We start from the raw sequence: 24,416 nt of genomic DNA on the forward strand, positions 1-24,416 counted from the left end.
TGAGCTCCAAAACTATTGTCCTGAAAAACTGACGCACTCACAACCCAAACCAGCACATAATAAGCATAAATTTCAATTTATTTTTGTCCTTGACCTGGTGGCAATGAAATGTTTATCTTGTTGTCATAGTGACTAGCTCTTACCAAGACAACTCAAATTTTTATAAAAAGTTAAAGGAAAATTCTACTTTAATTTTAATTTTAATTTTTTTTAGCTCAATTGCTACATGCAGGTCTGCACTGAAAATTTAGGGCACTAGATGGCAATATGAGTGCATCGCATAAACATTTCCTTGCTTGGTCCCTGCATTAAAATCCTGGAGATTGAGGCCAAACAGGTTAATGCATTAGTTAAAGAAACAAAGTCAAATATAATCAGGTGTTAGAGTGTTAGCTAATATTCTGAATGTGTTCAGTAACCTAGTGTTATTGAAAGAAAAGACTGTTAAAATAGAAATTAATTTATGCTACTGTTGAGCGTATCTTCAAGCTAATTCTTGGTGCAAAACTTGGCAATAGACACATATATCCTATCAAATATATCTAATTTGTATGTTCCTCTCCACTTTTGGTTTTTGCCTTTTAAAAATAGCAATTGTTTGGGATAGAGTGTGCCTCACATACATTATTCATTAATAAAGTAGTGTATTCTTATAAGGAAGATGAGCCATAAGACACTGGGGTTTTAAAGGGGAAATAGCTGACTTACTGTAAGCTCTTGCCTGGGCCATTATTGACTGGCAGGCTCCACTGGAAGCACTCTGTGAGTGGATTAGGTTGCCCTGGAAATGCCTTCCTGAAACTCTAATGATGCACTTAAGAGACCCCTGTGGGACAGGAGTAGAATGTCTCTTAGCAGGAGTGTCTTCCGCTGGGGTCCTCTGGGATGGGGTGGGAGTAGGCAGGGGTGTATCCAAAAAGAGGCTCATTAAGGGAACGGCCCCAGAAAAGGTTGCAGGTGGTACTGTCTTTCAGGTAAGCCAAGGCAAAGACTTAGGGTTAGAAACCGTGTGCCTTGTGTGGGTATAAATGCTTCATTGTTCATTTTGAGAATTAATTCCTGTGTGGGCACAAGTGTATGTGGGTGTGCATGTGGTCTATCTATCTATCTATCTATCTATCTATCTATCTATCTATCTATTTGGAGTGGTAGTAGCAGGGGAATGGAAAAAAAGGGCAATTGACTAAGTATAATTTTAATCAAAGGATTTGAAAAAGAACATTTTGTAGCTTGAACATTGAGTCATTCGGTGGGAAATTTTTTCAACAACCTTTAGAGGGAAAATTCACCCTTCCGCAGGGGAATTCAATGCATATGCAAACAGTTTTTTTTTTTTTTTTGAAGGTTTATTTCAGATAAAAATTATTTTTGTTTGTTTCACTGCTGGAGCTCAGGGTTATTGCTGTGTGTGTGTGTGTGTGTGTGTGTGTGTGTGTGTGTGTTAGGAGTGTTCCTGGAGGTGAACACAAAACAGAAAAAGAAGGCCCTTCTAACTCAGGACAGGACGGGGAGGGAAGAGGCCTCCAGCGCGTCCCCACCGGAGCCCGAGCCCGGAGCCAGCCAGCGCCTGAGGTCCGGTGCCCCCAGCAGGGTGCGCGTCCCTGTCAGTCCCGGCAACCTGTCACCGCCGGGGAGGACGTGACTGAGCTGCCTCCGCGTTTTCCAAGCCATATTCCTTTAAGATGATGTAATAGTCATTTCCCTGGATGGTTTCTTGCCTGCACTGCTGAAACAACAGCATCCGAACTGCGCCGGGAACCGTGGAACCACCCAGCTGCGCCGCCTGCCTGCCCGGAGAGCCTCCGCCAGCCTCCGCGTGCTCCCGGCGGCGCCGGCCGGCCCGACCATGGCAGTCCGTCTGTCCTTCCCCGCAGCTGCGGAGGCTGCTGCTACTGGGGCCCCAGCCGGGCGCCTCTGTCCGTCTTTCTGCCTCCGGGTTTTCTGAAAAGCTTCTAAGTCCCGGTACCTCTTGCAACTCTCCTCTGTTTTAAGGATCTTTTCTAAAGGTTTGATTTTTTTTCCTGAAGAAGCTTTGGTTGGATATTTTTCTGTTTTACTTTTTTAACCAACCTCCTGTCATCACGATTGAACTTTTTTGTGGCTTGTTTTAACTTGAGATTGGGAGTGAATATATACACGTACATACATATATACTAATTATATCTATATCTATCTATCTATCTATGTAATTATTTTCCAAAAGCACATGTCTCTGGCACTTTCCATTGATACCTCTATCCTTTACCTGTTTGGGATCTGATGAGATCCAGACTCAGTGTGGCTGTGGATTTTGATTGTTTTGGAAATGGTTATTTCTTCACAAGAACTGGGTTTCCAACCCTCACTAAGGTAAGCTCTAAAACATTGCTTTTCCTGTTTCTTTTTTTTAAACCTCCTTTTAGAAGCTGAAAATTGCATATTTCTTTTTAATACAGAGTTACAAATAGATTTTTTTAATACTAATTTCTGAAATCAGAGGCTTATGGATAAACAGTAAGGGCACAAAATAGCATGAGGGAAGCTACAATTTAATTGAGGAATGGCTGATATCAGTAGTTTCTAGGCTGCTTATGTAAAATAATCTTTCCCTCCCTCTCTTCTCTCTCCAGAGGTCTCTCTTTTTCTGACTCATTCTGGGTTTGAGGAAATAATTTTTTTTCTTTCCTTCAGATGGATCTCTGAGTAACGGGAGACTTGGCCTGCCTTGCCTACTCAACTGGATGGAAGAGCAGCTGTAGATGAGTTGATTATATTCCCTAAAGTAAGAGCTCATCACCAGCCAGGGTTTAAACTACTTTTTCAGCATCACTTCACCTGTGGACTCTTCTAAATTTTGCTTTTTTTGTGGGGAAGAAACTGGGGTAAGAGGAGGTCATTTTTAACAAGTTAGCATCCTTTTCCCTCCCTTACAAGTTGATGCAAAGGATAAAGCTGTGACTCCACTGGACTATATCTTTAAATCAAAACAGCAGCAGAAAGGGACCATGGCTCTGAGTGGAAATTGTAGTCGCTATTACCCTCGAGAACAAGGGGCCTCGGTTCCCAACTCCTTCCCTGAAGTCATAGAGCTGAATGTTGGGGGTCAAGTTTATTTCACTCGCCATTCCACCCTGATAAGCATTCCTCATTCCCTGCTGTGGAAAATGTTTTCCCCAAAGAGAGACATGGCTAATGAGATAGCCAAGGACTCCAAGGGAAGGTTTTTCATTGACAGAGATGGATTTTTGTTCCGTTATATTCTGGACTATCTCAGGGACAGGCAGGTGGTCCTGCCTGATCACTTTCCAGAAAGGGGAAGACTGAAAAGAGAGGCAGAATACTTCCAGCTCCCGGATTTGGTCAAACTCCTGACTCCTGATGAAATCAAACAAAGCCCAGATGAATTCTGCCACAGCGACTTTGAAGATGCCTCCCAAGGAAGCGACACAAGAATATGCCCCCCTTCCTCACTGCTCCCCACTGACCGCAAGTGGGGTTTCATTACTGTGGGTTACAGGGGATCCTGCACCTTGGGTAGAGAGGGACAAGCAGATGCCAAGTTTCGCAGAGTTCCCCGAATTTTGGTTTGTGGAAGGATTTCCTTGGCAAAGGAAGTCTTTGGAGAAAGTTTGAATGAAAGCAGAGACCCTGACCGAGCCCCAGAGAGATACACCTCCAGATTTTATCTCAAATTCAAGCATCTGGAAAGGGCTTTTGATATGTTGTCAGAGTGTGGATTCCACATGGTGGCCTGTAACTCATCAGTGACAGCATCTTTCGTCAACCAATACACAGATGACAAGTTCTGGTCAAGCTACACTGAATATGTCTTCTACCGTAAGTAGCAAGGCTTCCAGTTATTTTTCATGTATATTGATTTTCTGCAAATATCTATGTAATTCCCCTAGTCTGTCAATATCTAAGGAATATGGTTTGGGATTGCTGTAACTTTTGAAGTATAACTACAGTATTAGGGGTTATAATTCAGCTTGTAAGGCTTACTTAAGGCAACTTTTATCAACTTTTCTGATAAGATCACAGAATATTCAAAGTCCTTAAAATTCATAAACACAAATGACAATGGTATGGGTAATCTGTGCAATGAAAACAAGCATGTATATATTTTTTTCTTTGCTATAAGTTGAATTGTGAAGATAAGGTTAATGATTACAACTTGGCTTTTACTCTGTGAGAGTTTGGAAGTGTCAAAATGGGTCAGATAGTTCTGTCTATCCTTCAGTTCAACTGAACTTCAGGGTCTACTAGCTAGTTGCCTGAGACTTGCTTTTGTTCAGGGGCTTTTTGAACACAAATGGGTGTTGCACTGAGTGATGTGGTCTTGGCTAGATGGCAGTACAGACTGCTGAAAGGCCCCCCTTCTCCCCCTCAAGTCTGAAACGTGCTTTTATGGGCTTTAAAAAAATCTGCTATTTGAATCTTTTGGCATTTTGCACTGAGACTTGAGTTGTACCGCAGACTTAATTAAACTGAACTTAATTAGGATCCATCCAAAAAGAACTAAGTCCTTGATAATTGTCAATCACAACCAAGTTCCTTTAGACAATGAGGTGATAGAATTACAGACCTAAGAGGAAGCCTGAGTGGGAGAAAAGCAAATGACTGTACTGATATCTTTTAAGTAGGGGTTTTAGAGGTCAGTACCTTTGCCTAAATGAAGACTTATGATACAGATTTCTTAGTTCTATGAAATGGCATTATTCTAAACCATAAATTGTAAGCCATTGATCTTTGGAGGAGAATAGTAAATCAGCTTTTATTGTTTGGTGCTTGGTTTAACACCTGATTTTCAACAGGCCTGGGAATTGAAGGAAGTAAATCCCACAGGGACTCTTTCCAGTGTTCATATTCAATTTCTTGCATTCTTATTTTTGGAAAATTCAGAGTTTGGGATTAAAATGTCTAAATTTCTGTAAACATATAAGATTGAATTTTTGAACTGGATTTTGCCTAAGGTTGTGTTTTTATATATTTGGAGCTGATGTTGGAAAATCTGTTAGAGAGGCCAGTGGGAAGCAGTGTTGTATATCCTGGGAATTTGGTTTTTAAAAGTGAAGCCACCTGGATTACATAGACAAGACAGCCAGTGGAGAAAAGTTAAACCTGTTCAGAAGCATACTGAGGTATAATAACAAACTTTACTTGGTTCAATAACTTTATCTACAGCATTTACCTATAATGTAAACTTTCCCCTGTGCCAGAACTTAGTTACTAGGGACTTCTTTTTTCTTTCTGAAGAATTTCACACTAGTCTAGAGACAAGACTGGTTCATTAGCCTTTTGTGGAGAAATTGGTATTTTCTGTGGTTCCATAGAACACCTGTATTTTCTAAATTTGGGGATAAAATACATCTTAGAGAGAGTTCAAATGCAGATGTGTGATATTTATGATGTTCTGTAATTTCTATTATTTGAAAACAGAGCATTTTAAGAAGCTACTACCAAATAATTTAATGAAACTATACCAATATGTTCCCCTCTGGCGAAAGGACCACACAGTATTTTTAATTCCTTGCTCACTGAGATGAGCCTCCCAACCATAAATGTATTTGCCTACTAGTTCAGTGGTATTTCTGTGTCAGAGTCTCATCTGCCTAGCATCATACTCTCTTTGGACTGTCCTGAAAGAGGCTCTGTTCTCCTGATCATATAATTATTTCCTTCTTTGTTGGCTTGCTGAGAGGTTGCTGAGAAACACTTTGCTCTCCATCTCTCCATGGACAGGTAGCACAAACATACAGGGACTTCATACGTTAGTATGAATATGTATCTTGCAAATCATCTACTTCCCTTTTGCACCCAACACCCAGAGCCAAGTATTAACTCTTCCTGTGTCTTAGGACAATAAAACCGACAGCTGGCTTTCTAGGGTGCATAACAGCTTCCATGCAGCTGCTTAGCCATAATTATTTAATTAGAAGCTGCCAACTGTGCCTATATAAGCATTAATTCATCAAGCTGTTGTGCTTGGGTTAATGGGCTGAAACCATGGGAGGTTCTCTAAAGCAAGGAGTTGACTATATTCAAAGATGCTTTTCACAGAGGGACTCAACTTCCTCCTGAGTTTAGTTGGAAGGAAAGTGCGTGCATACATGTGCGCATACACACACACACACACACACACACACACACACACACACACACAGCGTAGATCCAAGAATTAACTCCAAGCAGTCAAACTCCTCTAATAACCCCTGAATAATACAAAGTCTCCTTGCCTCTATACCATATTACAAAATGAACAAGGAATTAGTATACTGCATATGGTGTGCGTTAGTCATGGGGAGAGACTTCTTTTTCCTCTGTTTACCTTTCCCTCTTTGCCTATTTTTCACCCAAGTCTTCCATTGGGAATTTGGGAGACCCAAATCTATTTATCAGTTATTGGTACTTCAGATAGTTATCTTATTTAAATTTTCATGTGGACCTAGATTTGATATAATTTTGAGTGGGTGTTTTGTTCATGTAGAATTACAATTAAAAAGTCAACTGGTATTTGTATGTGTTTTAGAGAAAAGGTAAGAATTGTGTTTGTCTACATTACTCACATGCTAAAATATGATATGTGAGATACTATGGTTATGACTCACTTATCTGTATCTAAAAGAATTAATATGAGTGCTATACAAAAACCGAAAAAATATGTATCTTTCTTTATAATTGCCTCAAAAAATATTCGAGGTTCTTCCTTTGTTTTTGCTTAAGATAATACAAAGTTACATTTTCTCCCTTCCCAATCAGTTGACTAAATAATACCTCTTTTTTTTTTTTTTTACATATTACATTGGAGATGATGTCATAAGCATCACTCAGTGCTTCTTGGTTCACATCCAAATAAAATAGGTTGAAATAATTTGGAAAAGAAAAGTCCTGACTCTGAACTCAGTAGTTATCATACTACTTAGGAATGAAATCATAGGTGCATGGAAATAAACGAACCCCTTATTTCTAGATCCATCCTCCAAATGCCTGAGTGGGAAGATTGTCTTTGGTTAGTGAGAATAATGCACATTTCCTTAAAACTAGTCATGAGCAAGCTACTTAGAATGAATGCTTGAAAGCACTCCGAATTGAAGGCATTTGCTTCTAATAAAAATGTGATAACATGACCATAAGTAGGAAGTTGAATTCCTAGGACACTTTACTTTAAAAACATCTACTTTGAGTTCTGTGAATTACAGAATCAATTACCTATTCATCATCTTTTTTTCACAAATGGCTTCTTGTAAGAACATAGCCTTCCTTTTTGATTTCCTTAAATTTTAAAAGCTTGCTTCCATAAGTCTCTAAATTACTCTACCGACAGTATATATTTTTCAAGCCTTTTTAATAATATAGGATGTTGGCAAAAATTATATTCAGCAAATTATTTTTCACTCAAATATCAGCTATGTGACCTTGTGTTGGGAAGACATATATGGTTATGTCCACTGTGAATAATTACTGGTACTGACCATACAAATATCAATTAAAGGGTCTACTGTTACATAGGAAAAGAGGTGAAAGTGCATCTGTCCCAAAGTCATTCTAGCTTTTTTTCTCATGATTATTATTTGAAAGACACTAATAATAACTTCAATTTTTGTTTCCCATAGAGATAGAAGGTTGGCACTTTCAGAATGAAACAGCAGAGTGTAGACAAAACCATGAGAGGCTCTGAGAGCTGGTCCCTGCCAACACTTCCATCTCCTCTTTTTGTGGCTTTTTTATCCTCTCAGCTTGGACACTGTCCTTTCTTTCTGCTCGTAACTGCCTCTCTCAAGTTTTCTCCCCATGCTATCATCAGAACTTGTTGTGAGGAAAACTGCCCTATCATTACACTTAGGATGAATTGAAGGTGTGGTGTTCTTTTTCTCAGAAGTGTTTGTGCAGAGGAACTCTTAATAATGGTGGCTCATGCTGCACCCTTTAACTCTAAAGGGGCCTCGTCGTGAAGTCACCTAGATCCAATGATCAGGCAGATAGTGAATAGCAGCAATGCAGGAGTAATGGTGTAGCTTTTTCTTATTTTCTTAAATGCTGTGGATTGAGAATCAGGCTCGTTATACGTATAATATGACGTAAGGATACTAGGTTATTGTTTTATTATATGACTTTCATGCCCATGCCAAATAATAAGATCTATTACCTGAGCTCAGTTCCCTTAGTGGAACATGATCAAAATAGCTTTTTCCTGGGTGTGGGGACCCCTGAATGACTGTGGCAGCAAGGGACATGGCAGTGTGTGAAGCGAGAGAGGGAGAGGTCTCTGAGATTACTGCCCAGTGTCCTGAGTTGTTTATTAAAAGTATATATGATTGGAAAGAGAAGACCAGATGTTCCTAGCAACCCAGTGAGGTTTAGATTTTATCAAGAAAATTAGAAATGGAAATAACTGAGAGTCCACAAACTATCACCAAACACCTCCAAATGGAAACACAGAGATGAATGATCATACACAGGAGTGTTGGTCCAAGGCACAGGAAAAATACGTTATATAGATTGGTAGAAAAATGCTTAGTTTCCTTATTATTGTTCAATGTTATTCTTTCTTTTTGGTCATTACTATGGTTTTCTTTAAATCCTGCTTTTCTTAATCAATTTAAATTTTTGCTATGGAAAATTTTTAAATGTAAACAAATGTGGGAAAATAATACAAAAAAATGACAATTATCGGCAAGAATTGCAATTATCATTACAAAACAATCTTATTTCATCTGTGCTCCTATTTACTTTTTTCTGCCTGCTTTGCATTATTTTTATACTGCATTATTTTGAAGCAAATTCCAGATATAATTTATTTAACTCATCCACAAAAACTATAGTATATATTTCTAAAATATAGTATACTTAAAAATAACACAATATTATTATCACATGCAATATTATTATCACATTTACTATTTATTCTTTTGATACTGAGGATTGAACACAGGTTCTTAGCACTGAGCTACATTCACAGCCCATATGTTTAGACAGGTCTTGTTAATCTGCTAAATTCTGGGGTTGGGCTGGAACTTGCAGTCCTCCTGCCTCAGCCAGCTAAGTGCTGGGATTATAGGCTTGTGTTACCACATCCAGTTAATTCTTCACTCTTGTGAAATAACTAGTGAGTGTTCAAAGTTTCTTAAATTTTTCACCATTTCTTAAACTTGGTTTAACCCAAGCTGTAAACTAAGTCCATTCGTTATATTTGTTGGTTATGTTTCTTTATTCTCTGTGCTGTTTTTAAAAGTATTGCTTAAAACATATGCAACAAATAAGTGAAATACATCTCTCTTGTTGGTTTTTAAACAATCTATTGGTTTTAAGAAAACAGCTTGTTTTTATGTCATCTATAGTGCATTCTGGGTTTTGCTAATCCATCTCTATGGTGTTTATTACACTGGTAGGCTAATCCATCTCTATGGTCCCTGTAAACTTGTTAGATATAGACTTGATGAGATTCTATAGACTTGATGAGATTCAGTTTTAGTTTTGGCAAGAAATTTTCAATGGTGGTGGCAAGTACATTAATGTGTGTTAGATTGAAATTCCATATCCTATGGAGCAAGGTAAGGACATTTTTACTGTTAGGTTTTTCAGGTTCATCATGTGACTAAATAGTAGTTGAGTTGTTCCGGAAAACTGACCAAACATGAGAATAAATGGCACTGAGGAGGCTTAGGAGGCAGTTTATTACATTGGTGAGCTTGACTGGGATCTCTTTCAAAGAGTCAGAGCCCCACCAGGTGGAATTTCCAGGCTTTTATGGGGAAAGCAAGGGTACAGAGTATGATTTAGTGCATTATGATTGGCAGATGGGGTGACATCTTGTGTTGCTAAGGGAGTTTAAGCATTTCGGGTTACATTATAAGGTCATCCATTATACAAAGCATGGATTATACAAAGGAAGACATGTCCTGTTGTATTTTAAGTTACATTGCAAGGCTATCAGTTATGCAAAGGCAGTAAAGATGGGGGTTACACAAAGGAACATTTTAAGTTACATTTTAAAACCATGTGTTAATCAAGCTTTCACAAAGAAAAAGTATGTTCTGTCATCAGACTTGTCTGAACAGGACACATCTGCCCTGTCTTGGCGGGCATCCTTGACAGGTTTATTTAAAATTTTCATTTCCCTTCCAGGATAAGATCTGATTTCTTCATTGTCAAAGTTGATTCTTTTGACAAAACAAGTGATGTAAGGCCCTATTTTCCGTTTAGTCTTTCAAGAACTTCTCAAGTTCCACTGCAGTTCTCAACATTGGTGTGGTCTGCCATCAGCAGGGTAGTAAGCCTTCCAAGATGAGGCAGGGTCCTACTGAAAGTGAGAAGGAATTATTTTGGGTGGGAAATTTCACGTTCTCCCTATTCTATTTTTACATCTGAGAATCTTTGGATTCCTTCAACTGTGCTGATGCTCCATTGAATTCACCATCTGTGTTTCCCAAACCTTCTCTTTCCTATGATTCTTATCTCAGTAAATAGTATCATCAGTTACACAGTGATCACAGTGAGGAAAAATGAAACTTACACAGCACACTTAACTCTTCTCCTCCCCAGTCACTTCCTCTAATCTGCAACAAGTCCTGGTGGTTGTTCTTCATAACTCTCAGGTCTATACATTTCTTTCCATCCCACTGATATTACCTGGCTAGGACACCAGCACTATTTTTTCTAGATTACTACAAAAGAACTCAACCTGTCCTCCTCCACATCCACATCTGTCTTGTTTGATTAATTCTCTCTGCTGCAAACATGGTGAGATATCTAACATGTGAGCCTGATCATGTCATTCCTCTACTTAAACTTCTTCATGGCTTATACCTGTTTCTGTATAAAGTCCTTGATAAATCATTGCCCTGTATGAAAAGACCTGCTTCCCTCTCCAGTCTCTTGTTGCCATCCACTTTTTGCATTTTAACCTCACTATTGTAAACTTCTGTCAGCTTCTAGATATTGTTATACATTTGTTAATTTTATTTTGTGTGCACGATGTTCCTTCTGTCTGGAACTCTGCCTCTACTTGATTCGATCCATTAACTCTTCAGATCTCACCAAGAGGTAACATTTTCCGGGAAGCCTTCCTTAGTCCATCATACCTGGATAAGGCATTTCTTGACATTGCCTCATAGGACCCTACTTTCCTTTACTATAGCACAGATAATAATGTGTTATATTTGCTTGTTGCCTGTTTAGCTAAATACGAGCTTCATGAAGATAGACACTATGCTTATATCATGTTTGTCAGAAGACCTTGTATAACACTCACTACAAATTTAGAGACTCTTTAAATATTTTTCCAAAGAATTTTTAAAAATGTGAACTGCAATATTTTGTTATGTCGTAAAACCACTGCTTGAATATACTATTGCATTATCTCTTAATAGAAGAACTAGAAATCAGTGACGGTGTGATTAATGCTTTAAATAGTAAAAATGGTTATGTCCTTACTTTCACGGAGTGCTAAGCATTTTACATACAAATTGGATTTTCACTGAAAGCTGGCGTACTCTTAGCACCTGCACAAAGAGTGAAACTCTAGGGAACTGAGAAAAACACTTACTGGCAGCCAAGTCTCCCATGGTCTCCTTTTAGTTGATTCATCCAAGCAGGAATAAATTGAAGGTGGGTGGGGCAGTGTTTAAGGAAAAGCCCAGGAGGGACTCAGGGTTCAGAAAACCGCTACGAAATTGATAAAATATCCCCAATAGGACAAGGACTCTGCTTGAATACAAAGTGTTCTGTGAGACTTGCCTTCTTAATTTTCTGACTGCTCAAGTGTTGTATCTCCTCGCTTCTTCTCTTCCCATAAACACTAATGATCATTCCATCATGCAAGAGGTAGCATGACATGCTAGTTCAAAGCCTGGATTTTGAGCTCAGGTAAAAGTGTAGTATTTGCCCAATAAAAGAATATTCAAGTTTGTAGCCCAGATACGTTACTTACTGTCTATGTGATCTTTAGCAAATTACCTTCCATCTGTGCACAATTTCCTCATGTAAAGAAAAATAGAACAATGATATTTGAGGCATAAAATTGTTATAAGATTCAAATGGGTTGGTACATTATGAAGTACTTAGAAAGTTCCAAGGACTTGGTCAGTGATACAGAAATGTTATTAAGTACATAGATCCCTAGTTATAATGGCACAAAACAGTCACAGCTTTTTCCTTTGAGTAACTTATCTGATTTTCTCTAATAGTCCTCCTGTTGGTTACTTTGACTAAATTGTTGATCTAGCACGTGATAATGAGCACACCAAAAAAAATCTAGATATATACCTGATAAAAGGAAACTCTGGCTCTTTGTTTTAACTGAATGGAAATAAAGGAAATTCTTCAAAAGGCTTCAAATTCAATGTAGCAATGTGAGATTACTAAGTGGTAAGTATAAAGAGAGAAATGCAGAGAGAGACAGAGAGACAGAGAGAAAGACAAGGTGAGAGAGAGAGGGGTTCAAAGTTTAGGGACTCTGTCTCTTCTAGCTATTCTATAATGGAAATCATTAACAATGAGCTTTTTCCCACACTTGCTTTCAATATATGGCTGTTCAGAATCTATGATAATGTTTGATAGAATTGAAAATTAAGAATAGTTTGAATTATATAGTCACTTAGAATTAGAACAACCTTTCATGCATCTTAGCCTAGAGAATCTTCTTCGTGGTGACAGGAAATGGTTATTGAGCATACCACTCATAACAGAATCATTTAAATTGTTCTAGAAATGAAAACAAGACGTTTTGTTTCATATCACGCATACCTGTGCCTTGTGGCATTATGGGAAATAAGTTTGTTAATGAGGAGGCTGTTCCTGTATGACCATTCAAAAGCTGTCCCATGTGAAGAAATTCATAGTTTTCTATTTTATTCATCAATCCCATTCTCATGCAGAAAGCTACAGTAATTTTCGCACTCCAATTTATAGCTTTTATTCTGAGTAACTCAGATATAATGTGACTATGAGCTAGTTAGTTGCTTTGATGAAAGAAGAAAGCAACACATACATAATGTGGTGGCAAATTTAAAGAGAATTTCAGGCTGCTACATACTGTGAACAGTTCATAATTACCTTACCAACTAACAAGAGAAGGAAGTTAAGCTCTGATAATATTATGTTGTGTGTGTGTGTGTGTGTGTGTGTGTGCGCGCGCGCGTGCGCAAAACACAGAAATTTTAGTGATTAGGATAAAGGAAATAGAGTATATGCATATTTGATTGTGACAAAGGTATGTAATTAAAACCAAGGGAATATTCTTCAATCAGAGAAGTGTTGCAGAGTTCTGGAAATACACCAAACAGAAAAAGAGCTGACCTACAATGCAAATTACATTGATCACTGGTGTAAGGCATCACTGCTAATTTTCTTACAGTTTAAGCATTCATTACATCAGTAGGCGTTTTCCTATGGGCATGTGTCTGCAAATTTACTCTGTAACACAAATGGAAAATAGGATTTGGTTTTCATTAAATTGCTTTCTAGTCATTGAGGGGAAATGTTTTTTTTTTTTTCTTTTAACAAAATGATACCTGTGTGGTGTTTGATTTCATCAAGGTGCGCCAATGCAATAAGCAGATATTAATTCCTATTTATCCAACAAAGTTGTGCCTTAGAAAACGAACAAGTTTGCTTGACTTTTCTGGAAAGATATCCATGTGGCATGGAGAGATCATGATTGATAATACAATGTGAATATGATCCTTTTGACAATTTCAGTACTACTTAGGATCTTCAGAGTTACAAATATTTATTGTATTTGTTTGAAAAGACCTCACTGATTCACTCTTGGTGAGGATATCTCTTACGAAAAGTATGTTTTTACAGTGTGGTCCACTTGAGATGGATAGAAAATATCAAATCTGGATTCAAAGAACAGGAATCTAATTCATAAACTATGTTAATGATTTTCTAGTACTTCTCCAAATCTGTCAGGGAAGTTGTTAACCATCTGCACATACTTAATTGATTGGGAACTGCAGGCACTTCAAATTTTCCTTCATCCTTACACTCCACAACTACAGAAAAAATCATGAACTGTAATCTTATTTTTAAAAACCTCTTACCATCTCTTCATCAGAATGACCTTATTCAGTAGGTAGACTTCAGTCTGGCCTCAGGTATTTGCTGAGGGTTCTGCTCACTGCCTTCTGGTCCTATGGGTAAACAATGTACTGTGGCCTTGCTCCACTTTGGCTTTTGTGTGTGTTAGTTTCCTGGACATCTTATAGACTGGCTCAGGTGCTCCTAAGTATCTGCATTAAATACCAACAAGTCATCCAAAATGGCATGGAAGTATTCGTAGGTGGTCAGTATTTTCATGGAGCATGTAGTTAAGCAACAAATTAGATTAGTAAAAGAAAATTTCAACCTGGTGTAACAAGGAAGTGTAAATCATTAGGGGAATAGTGAGGAAGCTGGTCATCTGAACTTGAGATGTACCTAAATTAAACTAGATTCAATATTAATGAATAGTGAGAACAAAATGCTTACATGCTTAATGTATTTCTTCATTTTTAAGATACTGATTGATGAAGTCATAACAGTTATATTCTAGAATGGCTTAAGAAAATCTTAGAATCATTAACAATTCTTTTGAGTCATAGTTAATTTTTTCAAATGATAGTTGTGTGAGAGGTTTTAGTCAGGCCAGCTTAAGCATTCATTACATCAGTAGAAGATGCTTAAACTCAATTTCTCTTTTATTTAAATCTTTGTTTTGTAAAAATGCATGTAGGTACAAAATTGGAGTCCAAATGATAGGCTATATAACTAGTAATTTATTATAAAGTTATTTTATAATTATTTCTATGGTGTTCTTTCATAAAGACTCTCAAAATGATATGTGTCATTATTTTACTTTAAAGATCACTGATTTACCTTCCAATCTTATATGGAAATCATTTTCAGTGACTGCTACAGTGTTGAACAGACAGGAGGTTCTCCATAAACATTTGTTCAATGAATGAATAAATTCATAACACTACATTTTAAAGAAAGGAAATGTGAAATGTAAAATTAATGAGATTTGCTTCCTACTTTACTTGATATTTACTTTTAATCATAGATATACCCTTTGAGCAACAGTAAAAGTATGATTGAATACACTAACAGCATCAAACCCATCTGGATATAAGCCTTAGTTTCATCATTTTCTCCCAGGACTTATATATGTGCTAACTTCTTTGTACTTCAGGTCACTCATATGAAAAAGCAGGACAAGGAAGCCCCTCTCCTGGCAGTGCTGGGAGATCTAAGTCAAGCTAAGCAGTCTTCCTAGCTGTGTTGTATATGAGTACCAGGCATTGCATCTGCAGGCTCTTTTTAGTTCATTTAGCGAATAGGTATGTTTGGATCCCGAAGGAGAAACAGAATGCAGACCCAGTAGAGTGGACCGTGGCCACTGCTGAAGCAAAAACCAAGCTACTACCCTCTGGTCTCATTCTGGACCATCCTTGCATACCTCTTGACCTCAAATACAATCCCACATACTTATTTCTCTAGCTCTCTTGGTGTCCCTCCTGAAGGTGCTCACCTACCTACAGTGTCTTCTCACTAGATTTTTAGCAATCTTTATAACTGGCTGGTCTCTTTTTCACTTCAAGATACTACACTTACGTTTTGTTTCCCCAGAACACTCTGCTGTCTCTGAATCCTACTCCTTCTTTAAGGCCACACATTGCTGAGTTTTGTTAGAAAAGCCTTCTGATATTTACCTAGCTATGTAGCCAGTGACTTCCTAAACATCCTCTGTATAGCACCAGGTTCTTTCCATGTTAGCACTATTCATATCATTAATTATTTGCTCAGTTTATTTTGTTCTCTTTTTCTCTCTGTAGACTGAAAGCCTCATGAAGGCAAGAACTCAATCTTTCTTATTCTTTGTATATTCAACACTAACATGTCTGGTACACAGCAGGCACTTAATAAGTTAACTTTTGTATATCCTCCTCACCTCATCATTTAAAATATATTGACAGAATTCTCTCTTACAGCGAAGATAACTGAAAAGTGTGTATATATCCACACACACCTATGTACATACACATGCACACATCTACACATAGATTTGGCTGGTATAGTAGAAACAATGAAAGAGAAAAACAAAAGGTAACTCACACCTAAGAGGAAAGATGAGAGACGTGCACAGGAGTGATAAAAAATACTTTGCAATGTCACTTAACCTCTGCAGCTTTCAGGTACCTTAATCATATATATGATGAGGACAATGAGCCTATTTAATTATCGCATAGGATAATTAGCAAATGGTATGGCATATGTAAAGTGATTATGCTGCTTGATTAAATGTCTGCCATTAAGGCAAATTTTATCTTAGCTTGACTGATCATCTAGATAATGTCTTAAGGACAAGTAGCAACAACCAAGGAGAAAGCAATTAAATTTGATCTTTTAGAAAGTTGTCAAAGCATTTAGACATCAACAGTTAAAATAGGCAAACAGGTTTTAATAGAATCAAAACTCCAGTGTTGTAATTACCTAAGTAAGTGGGGTCCAATGTTATGCTGGGTACATTCTGTTTCCTCAACTTATGCTAATGGTCATACATTTATGTTGTGTACGAACTGGGCAAATGGATACAGTCAAATCTCTTAACTAAGCCTGTAGACTATAACATCGGATGGAAGATTCAAATGTATCTTATATGCTAGTAAGAATACTTACTGGATTAATAAAATCAGAGTATACTGTTTGGGGTGAGGAAGACATCATGATTTCATGACTCAGTTTCTTGTCTGTGCCACTGGATTTTAAATGAAGTTCAAGGTAGAAGACAACATACACGATCTTTTAAAGAAGCATTGTTTAATTGAAGTGGAAATTGGGTGTAGGTTCATAATCCCCCACGGCCTCTTTTTTTCTTTTCATCCTGGTAGGTCTTCAGACAACCTAAGGCTCATAGTGTAACTCTTTGAAAACAAATAATGAATTTTCCTGTTTTTAAAAATAGGTGTTTTGCATTTTTGATTAGTTTCTTAATTTAGTGTGGACTTTTATTTGTTTTATTTTTGCTTGACTTATGTTTAGTTCTTTTTTTAAAAAATATTTTTGCTATGCCTAATGAGTGCAATTTCTTGTAAGAAACTGGTTCATGTGTATATTAATTCTTTTTTCATTGCCTTTCCTTCCCTTTTCCACCATTTCTTGGTCCCCCTTTCATTTGCAAAGGATCTTTCTTGCTATTTCCTATTATCTGTCTTGTATTTTACTTTTATTTATATTTTAGGTTTCTCATGTAAGAGCAAGGTGATATTTAAGCTTGTATGTCTGATTTATTTCACTTATGTCTAGTTCTTAAAACAAGTCTGTATGAAGGAAATTATTAGAAAAATTAAAGAGCAAAAACAGTAATTTTACTTCTATTTTTGGCATATTTAAGAGGAAGTTAGCTTAATTATTCACTTTATATTCTTTTGTATCAAGGCAGGCAATAGACATTATTCTTTTTGAAAGTAGGATGTAAAAAATTGTTTATATGATATGCTCTCTACTCAGTAGTTCAGAATTGCTTTTTCTATTGCTAATAAGGCTTAAATTTGGTATATTCTGTTAGATTATAACATAAGAGCTTAAGGATGTGTGGCAAAGACTCTGGTTATAATGGTACTTTGTGTTCTGAGATGAAGACTTGATTGTAAACCAAAATAACCTATTTTTGGAGTGTTTGAATATAATCCCTCATACCGGCCATTCTTCAATATAGAAAACAGCAGGAACATTTTCTTTATCATAGCTTGTATATGTTCATATTTTTCTTAGCCTGTGATTTGCCTTGGTAATTTGCTTCTTTTTATGGAAAAATACATTTTCTTCAAAATAACCAGATGCAGTATCATCAAATAATTGATTGCTGACTTAACTTGCTACTGCACTCCTCCTGACTTCAGATAGAAATGCATATGGGTATATAATAAATGTAAATTTGAATATGTTAACAATAATCATAAGTATCATTTGTTGAACTTTACTTCGTATATTATGTAAAATGTTTTTTAATGAATGCTTACAAACCCTGTTTCTTGAGAACCGGAGGCTCAGAAAGGTTTAACTTATTTATTGTCACATTATTAATGGCTGTTTCAGAATTTTAGTGTAGGAAGAACTTAATCACATCTGTCTGGATTTAAGTGTGAGAAAATCTTGTTCATTCCTGAGAATGAGGTGAAGGTGGGCTGAGGGAAATCAAGTGTGGTGATGAGGCTGAACTTTTAAATAACTCTGTGAGTGCCAGAGGCCCACGTCTCTGCCGTGTTATCTAATAGTTGGTACCAGCAGAATTCAAACCTCAATTGCCCTGACCCCAATTCTGCGATTCTTAACTGTCATGCCATGCCTCAGAGATGCCAGATGGTAGTGCTGTCTTTTTTTGAGCTGTCAACCAGCTATTCAAGGGAGCCACCTCACAAGATGAAACAAGAAGCCCACATAAAGCCTCTGGCAGTGTGTGCTTGGTAGAAGGTATATAACACAGCTGATTTTCTCTTCTCTTCCTCTTCAGATTTCAAGTATGGGCACGATTTTCTCATGATACAGCTTCAAAAAAAATTACACCAGATTGGACCCAAATCTGCAAATCTGTCCTCAGTTACCCACACAGAACTTCTGGGATACAATCTCTTCTCCCAGAGACTCCTACACAGCATTATTTTTAAGAATTTGATTTTCTAGGTACCACACATATGAAAAGGCACAAGATTTCATAGTACAAAAAAAGATGTTAAAAACATTTGAAATCGAATAGGGAGAGTTTATTTTTGTCTTCTTCCACTCCACCAAGTACCTAAGCAAAAATGAATTAAGTGTATGTGTATATTTATATTTAAAAGGGTTATCAGCAGTTTCTAATTCTAGAATTATTGGAAAGATTGAGATAAGTGGGGTATTTTAAGTAGGACAAATGCAGGAACCCTCACAAGAATAGTTGATTCCTGGAGAAAAAGTACATTTAGGCTTGAACGTGTGATGTACCTGAAACTCTGATAAGTCATAAAATATCACAAAAATGAACTTCCTTTTTAGTATAGTTTTCCCATGAATTTGAATTTGGGGAGAATTATTTGGGAACATAATTTTGGTATAGATATTTTATGTTAATAATTTTCAATTACTTTTAGAAACCAAGACAATACAATAGTGAGGCTACAAACAAAACGAAAAAGAAAAATTGATTCTTAAATTTAAAACTAATTGATTCCCTTAGCTCCCTTCCCTTATGAATTGTGATGAACATTTTAGAACCTTAGAAGCAGAGAACAGACTTATTTTTCCTCATTTGTAAATGATTCCTTCATTAATTGTTTTTTTTTTCTTTAAAATCAATTATAGCTGCAGCTGACTGAGTGCAAATCACATTAAGTGCTTTTGGTAAGTGCTTTGTAGACAGCATAGTGTTCTCTTTTGCTGGGTGTGGTCAGGCACTCCAGTTACTATGGTGGCTGAGACAGGAAAAGCACAAAGTTCAGTTCTAGTCCAGGCCACTTGCCACTTGGCAATTTAGCAAGTCAGCTAGAGCCTGTCTTAAAGTTAAAAAAAAAATTAAAAAGACTGGGAAAATTGCACTCATTAGGCATAGCAAAAAAAAATTTTTTTAAAAAAGAACTAAATTAAAAAAAATTAAAAATTAAAAAGAACAAGATAGTTCAGCGTATGTTCTGGGCTCAGTTCCCAACTACGACTCCCCAAATTATATGTATACTATCTTTAGAACACTAGAATGTATCATTAGAACAATTAGTAGGAAGGGATTATTTTGTTCCCATTTTATAGATGACAAATTTGAGACCTGGGAAGATCTTTACTTGAGTTCACAGCTACCTAAATAACAAAACCAAGATTCAGACTGTGGTCAAGTTTCTCTGATGTCAGACATTAATGATTTTTTAAATACTAATGGATTGTTCTTAAAATATGGATCCTTCTGGTCCCCAATTTAGTATTTTTAAAGCTTCTAGCATAATCATGAAAACAGTAAAAAATGGGTGGTATTGTTCATTTGGCTAGTGTGAGACTGAGCCTAGTGAAATTCTGTGTTTGATTCTGAGAAAAAAACCCACTTGAATCTGTATGAATATACAATAATAGCTAAGATTTTTATGAGAGTGGTTTATCTCTGCCATACCCTGTGCTGAGAGTTTTATGAATTATTCATTTATTCAAAAAATTTTATTAAACATCTAGTATATACTGAATAGTATTCTAGGCATTGAAAATTCAGTGCTGAATAAAACAAATGTAATTTTCTGCCTTCGAGGAGCTTATATTTTAGGGAATGTATGGGGGATGAATAATAAGCAACATAAATAAGTAAAATGTAAATTGCATCACATGGACTAGGAGATGGAGAGTGAGGCAGGACAGGGTTGGCGGTGTCAGTTGTAATTCCGGACAGACGGCAGGCAAGACTTCACTGAGGTGGTGATAGTCAAATAAAGGCTTACAGGGGATGAGGTTTCAGACTGTGGGGATCTGACAGTCAGGTGTAAAACCTAAACCAGGGCCTTGAGTGAGAGAGCACAGGGTCCGTTGAGAAAGAGTGGCAGCGTGATTGGAGCGGGGAAAGAAGGGAGAAGTTAGGGAGACCAGAAAGGTGTCAGGGGTGCCAGGCTGTGTGGCAACTTGTTGACCTCTATATGGACTTTATCTTTGACTCTGGGTGATGCAGGCAGCGTTGTCGGATTTGAAGCAGGTCGGGGCCATGATCCGTCCTATTTTAAAAGCTGCCTGCTGTGTGATATTGGAAATTTGACCTATATTTTCACAAGCTAGATGTATTCAACTCTGACTGCTGTTTTGAAAACAGACTGATGGGGCCGAGGAAATAAGCTGGACTGTACAATAGAAAGTTGTTAGAATTATCTTACTGCAAGAGGGCGACAGCTCAGGCAAGGTTCGCAGGAGTGGAAGTGGAGGGAATGGGCAGACCTGGGTATGTGGCATGGATGTATTATATGAGAGGAAGACAGATTAGTTAAACAGATGGATGACAGGTAGGTCGGTCGATAGACTGATTATTTTTGTGGCACTGAGAATTGAATTGAAAGGTTTCTCACTGAATTGTATCTACAGGCTCTTTTTCATTTTTTTTTATTTTTTTATGGTGAGGCAGGGTCTTGCTAAGTCACCGAGTGGCCTGAACTGGGCTTAAACTTGTGATCCTTCTGCCTCAGCCTCCCAATGTACTGTTACTGATTTCTACCACCACACCCAACTAGCTCCAAGGCTTTCAAATTAAGGAAGGTGGCGGAGTAGAGTTACTTCTAAACAAGGTAAGGAACACTGAGGAAATAACAGGTTCTAGAGGTAATACAAGACTTCAGATTATGGACATATTAGGTTGGAGATGCTTGCGTGGATGTAAATATTTGGGTCTATGACTGAGAAAGCTTAAGATACAAATGTGTAAGTCATCAACCTGCAGAAATTACTTAAACTAAGAGACTGAGTGATAGTACTCAGCAACTAATGCAGTAAAAGAAAGTAGATCTATGAACTGCGGCCTGAATTCTCAAGGGTTAAGATTTAACGGTTGAGGAAGAACCTGTGAAGGAGATCCAGAAAGATAAGTCAAGTGGAAAAAGAAAGAGGAAAGTGTGGCGTCCTAGAAGTTAAGGGACAGAAATGCTTCAGTGCCAGGTGTAGTTGTGCACGCTTGTAGTTTCAGCACTCAGGAGACTAAGGCAGGAGAATTGCTGTGAGTTTAAGGCCAGCCTGGGCTACATAATGAATTTACAGCCAGCCTGAATCACAAGGTGAGACCTTGTCCCAACCTCCACCCCCACCCCAGTGCCCCAGTGATTAACTGAGTCTACGAAAGGGTAAGTTCTTTGAGGACAGAGGTCCTTTGGATGTACCAATACGGAGGTCACTGGTGACTTTGACAGTAGCAGTTTTGGTGAATTGGATGATGGCGAAAGCTTTATTAGAACTTATTTTAGGGAAAACAGAAACAGAGAAACTCAGAAAAGTGAGAATAAATGTTACTTTTAAGAATTTCTTGAAGTATGAAGTGGAATAAAGAAGTTAAATGATAGAACAGAAAGTGAAAATTAGGGTTTTTTTTTATAAGATGGTAAAAGAAATACTATGTTTGCACATTCATAAGAGAGATTAGTAGTTAGAGGAAAGTCAATAATGAGAGACAGAGAGAGAAAGAGAGAGAGAGGGAGACAGAGACAGAGATAGAGACAGAGGGATAGAAAGAGAGAGAGAGAGAGACTGAGAGAGAGAGAGAGAGAGAGAGAGAGAGAGAGAGAGAGAATAGAGTTATTTCCATGGTTAAGAAGAAGTGGGATTCAGTACATTCATTTTTAATTATTACTTTGTCAGTTCATACACAAGACTACAATAGAGAAATGTAGAATACATGTGTAGTAGATATAGCACATGATAAATATATATATATATATATATATATGTAGGTATGTATATATATGTATACACATATATGAAAATCCTTACTCAGTTCACAGCTATTAAATAACAAGATTCAGACACTGATCAAATCTGTCAGACTTCAAATGTTATAATGTTCTTTAATTCCAGTGAATTGTTCTTAAAATATAGATCGTTCCTGTTCCCAATTTTGTATTTTTAAAGCATTTCGAATAATCATGAAAACATAGTGAGTGTAAATGTATATGGAAATACTTGAGGTTTGATGAAAAAATACATTATAAAATAATAATCTGGTTCTAGCAGACAGAGAATTAGCTAGGGAGATGTATTACAGACCAGAGGCATAAGGCCTTAATTGAAGTAAGTGGCTGCAAATTTAAAGTAAATCATTCAGCATGGTTGTCCATTTTTCTCTAGATCTGTCCAGTTGCATGACTGCAGGTGTGTAATGGTTTATATCTAGATGTCCCCACAAGTGCTTCATACATTCATAGGTGGGGTTTTTGAGAAGTGATTGCATTATGGGGACTGAGATCTGACTTGCTGTTAGGAGGTGGGATCTGATCCACGGAGGTAAGTCACATAGCAGGACCTGGAAGGATACATCTCTCTTGCTGGATCTTTCCTTTATTCTCCGCTTGCGTGAGATGAGAAGCTTTTGCTTTACCATGGCCCTCGGTCATGCTGTGTCTTCTCTGGAGCTGGCTGACCATGAACTGAAGTATGAGCTAAGGTAAACCTCTCTTCAAGCTGTGGATGTTGTGTATTCTGTCTCAATAACAAGGAAAGTGACTAAGATAAGGTGAGGTATACTGCAAACATAATCTTAACCAGTGGGCATAGGATTTTGTAAAACTGAGGCAGGAGAGTTAATGATGAATGTGAGAAAGTTGTTCAAACAGTAGACTATTAGCTTTAAGATCAGTAAGAAATTCAATGAGGCCATAAAGGAAGTAAGGGACAATTAAAAGGTCTAAAATCAGTGATTTTAAGATCCTTATGGATCTTAAAGTCACAGATCCCTAAAAAAATTGGAGCTGAGGAAATAATCTGGAAACCTAGAAGAAGATTGTTATGGAGCTGATGGAGGATCAAAAAAATGATATAGTTGAGGTTAAGACTATGAAAGTAGATGACTAATTAAGGATGTGACTATTGGATAAGAGGAGTTGGCAAAGATCATTCTAGATCTAGATCATTGATATCTATTCAAAGATCATTCATGTGGATATTGAAAACACTGAAAATTATTTTATCTTCATTAGAAGTCAAAATCATTCATGTAAGTATTGAAAGCACTGAGAATATTATATCTTCATAGTGATTTTATCACTCTCATTTTAGAGAAAAACATTAGACTAGGAGTTCATAAATAGGTACAAGGTTCTCTAACTAGGAGGTAGGCCCCAAATTTTCTGTTAACACTAGTATTTGGTCTGGTTTGTGTGTCTCACTTTCATCTCATTTTGAAAAATGCCTTCTGTATGGTATGTTTTATTACCTTTGTGATATGTTCAATTAAAAAGTTTGTGAAATTTTCAAATAATTTGTGTCATATATCCTGTGAATTGAACCCAGACTCTCACACATGCTAAAAACATGCTCTACCATTGAATTCCCCACCAGCCCCCCAATATTGATTTAGGTGCCTACTAAAAAGCAGTGCAATGTTCAGGGGCTGCAAGGCTAAACTGTATTATATGAAATTGTAAGTTAAGAATTCAATTCTAGTTGCATTATTATCTCTGCTAGTATGAAAGTATTTGAATAATTATTTGAATCTTTTATTGCATTTTTCCTTATATTATCAAATGACTAGATGACTATAAATGACTAGATAAGATGACTAGAGAATAGAAAATGAAAGTGCTGATATTGATGATTAGGGCCATATATCTTATAAACTTAATATAATTGAGACTAAGATGGAAATCTTAAGTGTGCTGAAAAAGGGAAATCCTTAGTCTTAAGTGGATATCATTGGGTTTAAGTTAGTGGAGTGAGTTTTCAAGTAGGAAAAACTCATTTTAAAAATGTACAGATTG

The 24,416-nt window shown here is 37.0% G+C and overlaps 1 protein-coding gene across 1 annotated transcript in view; it reads left to right on the plus strand.

The window, feature by feature from the left end:
* Nucleotides 1-1,485: 1,485 nt before the first annotated feature.
* The window catches only part of Kctd16 (potassium channel tetramerization domain containing 16), a 256,072-nt gene continuing 233,141 nt past the window's right edge, over nt 1,486-24,416 (plus strand). The window contains exons 1-2 of the mRNA XM_063232292.1: nt 1,486-2,349; nt 2,671-3,816. Coding sequence (XP_063088362.1) covers nt 2,985-3,816 — 832 coding nt within the window. The 5' untranslated portion in view covers nt 1,486-2,349; nt 2,671-2,984. The remainder of the gene's footprint in view (nt 2,350-2,670; nt 3,817-24,416) is intronic.

This window comes from Cavia porcellus, unplaced genomic scaffold (genome assembly GCF_034190915.1).
Source record: "Cavia porcellus strain 051 isolate PalLab524CR breed Dunkin Hartley unplaced genomic scaffold, mCavPor4.1 scaffold_21, whole genome shotgun sequence".
NCBI lineage: Eukaryota > Metazoa > Chordata > Mammalia > Rodentia > Caviidae > Cavia > Cavia porcellus.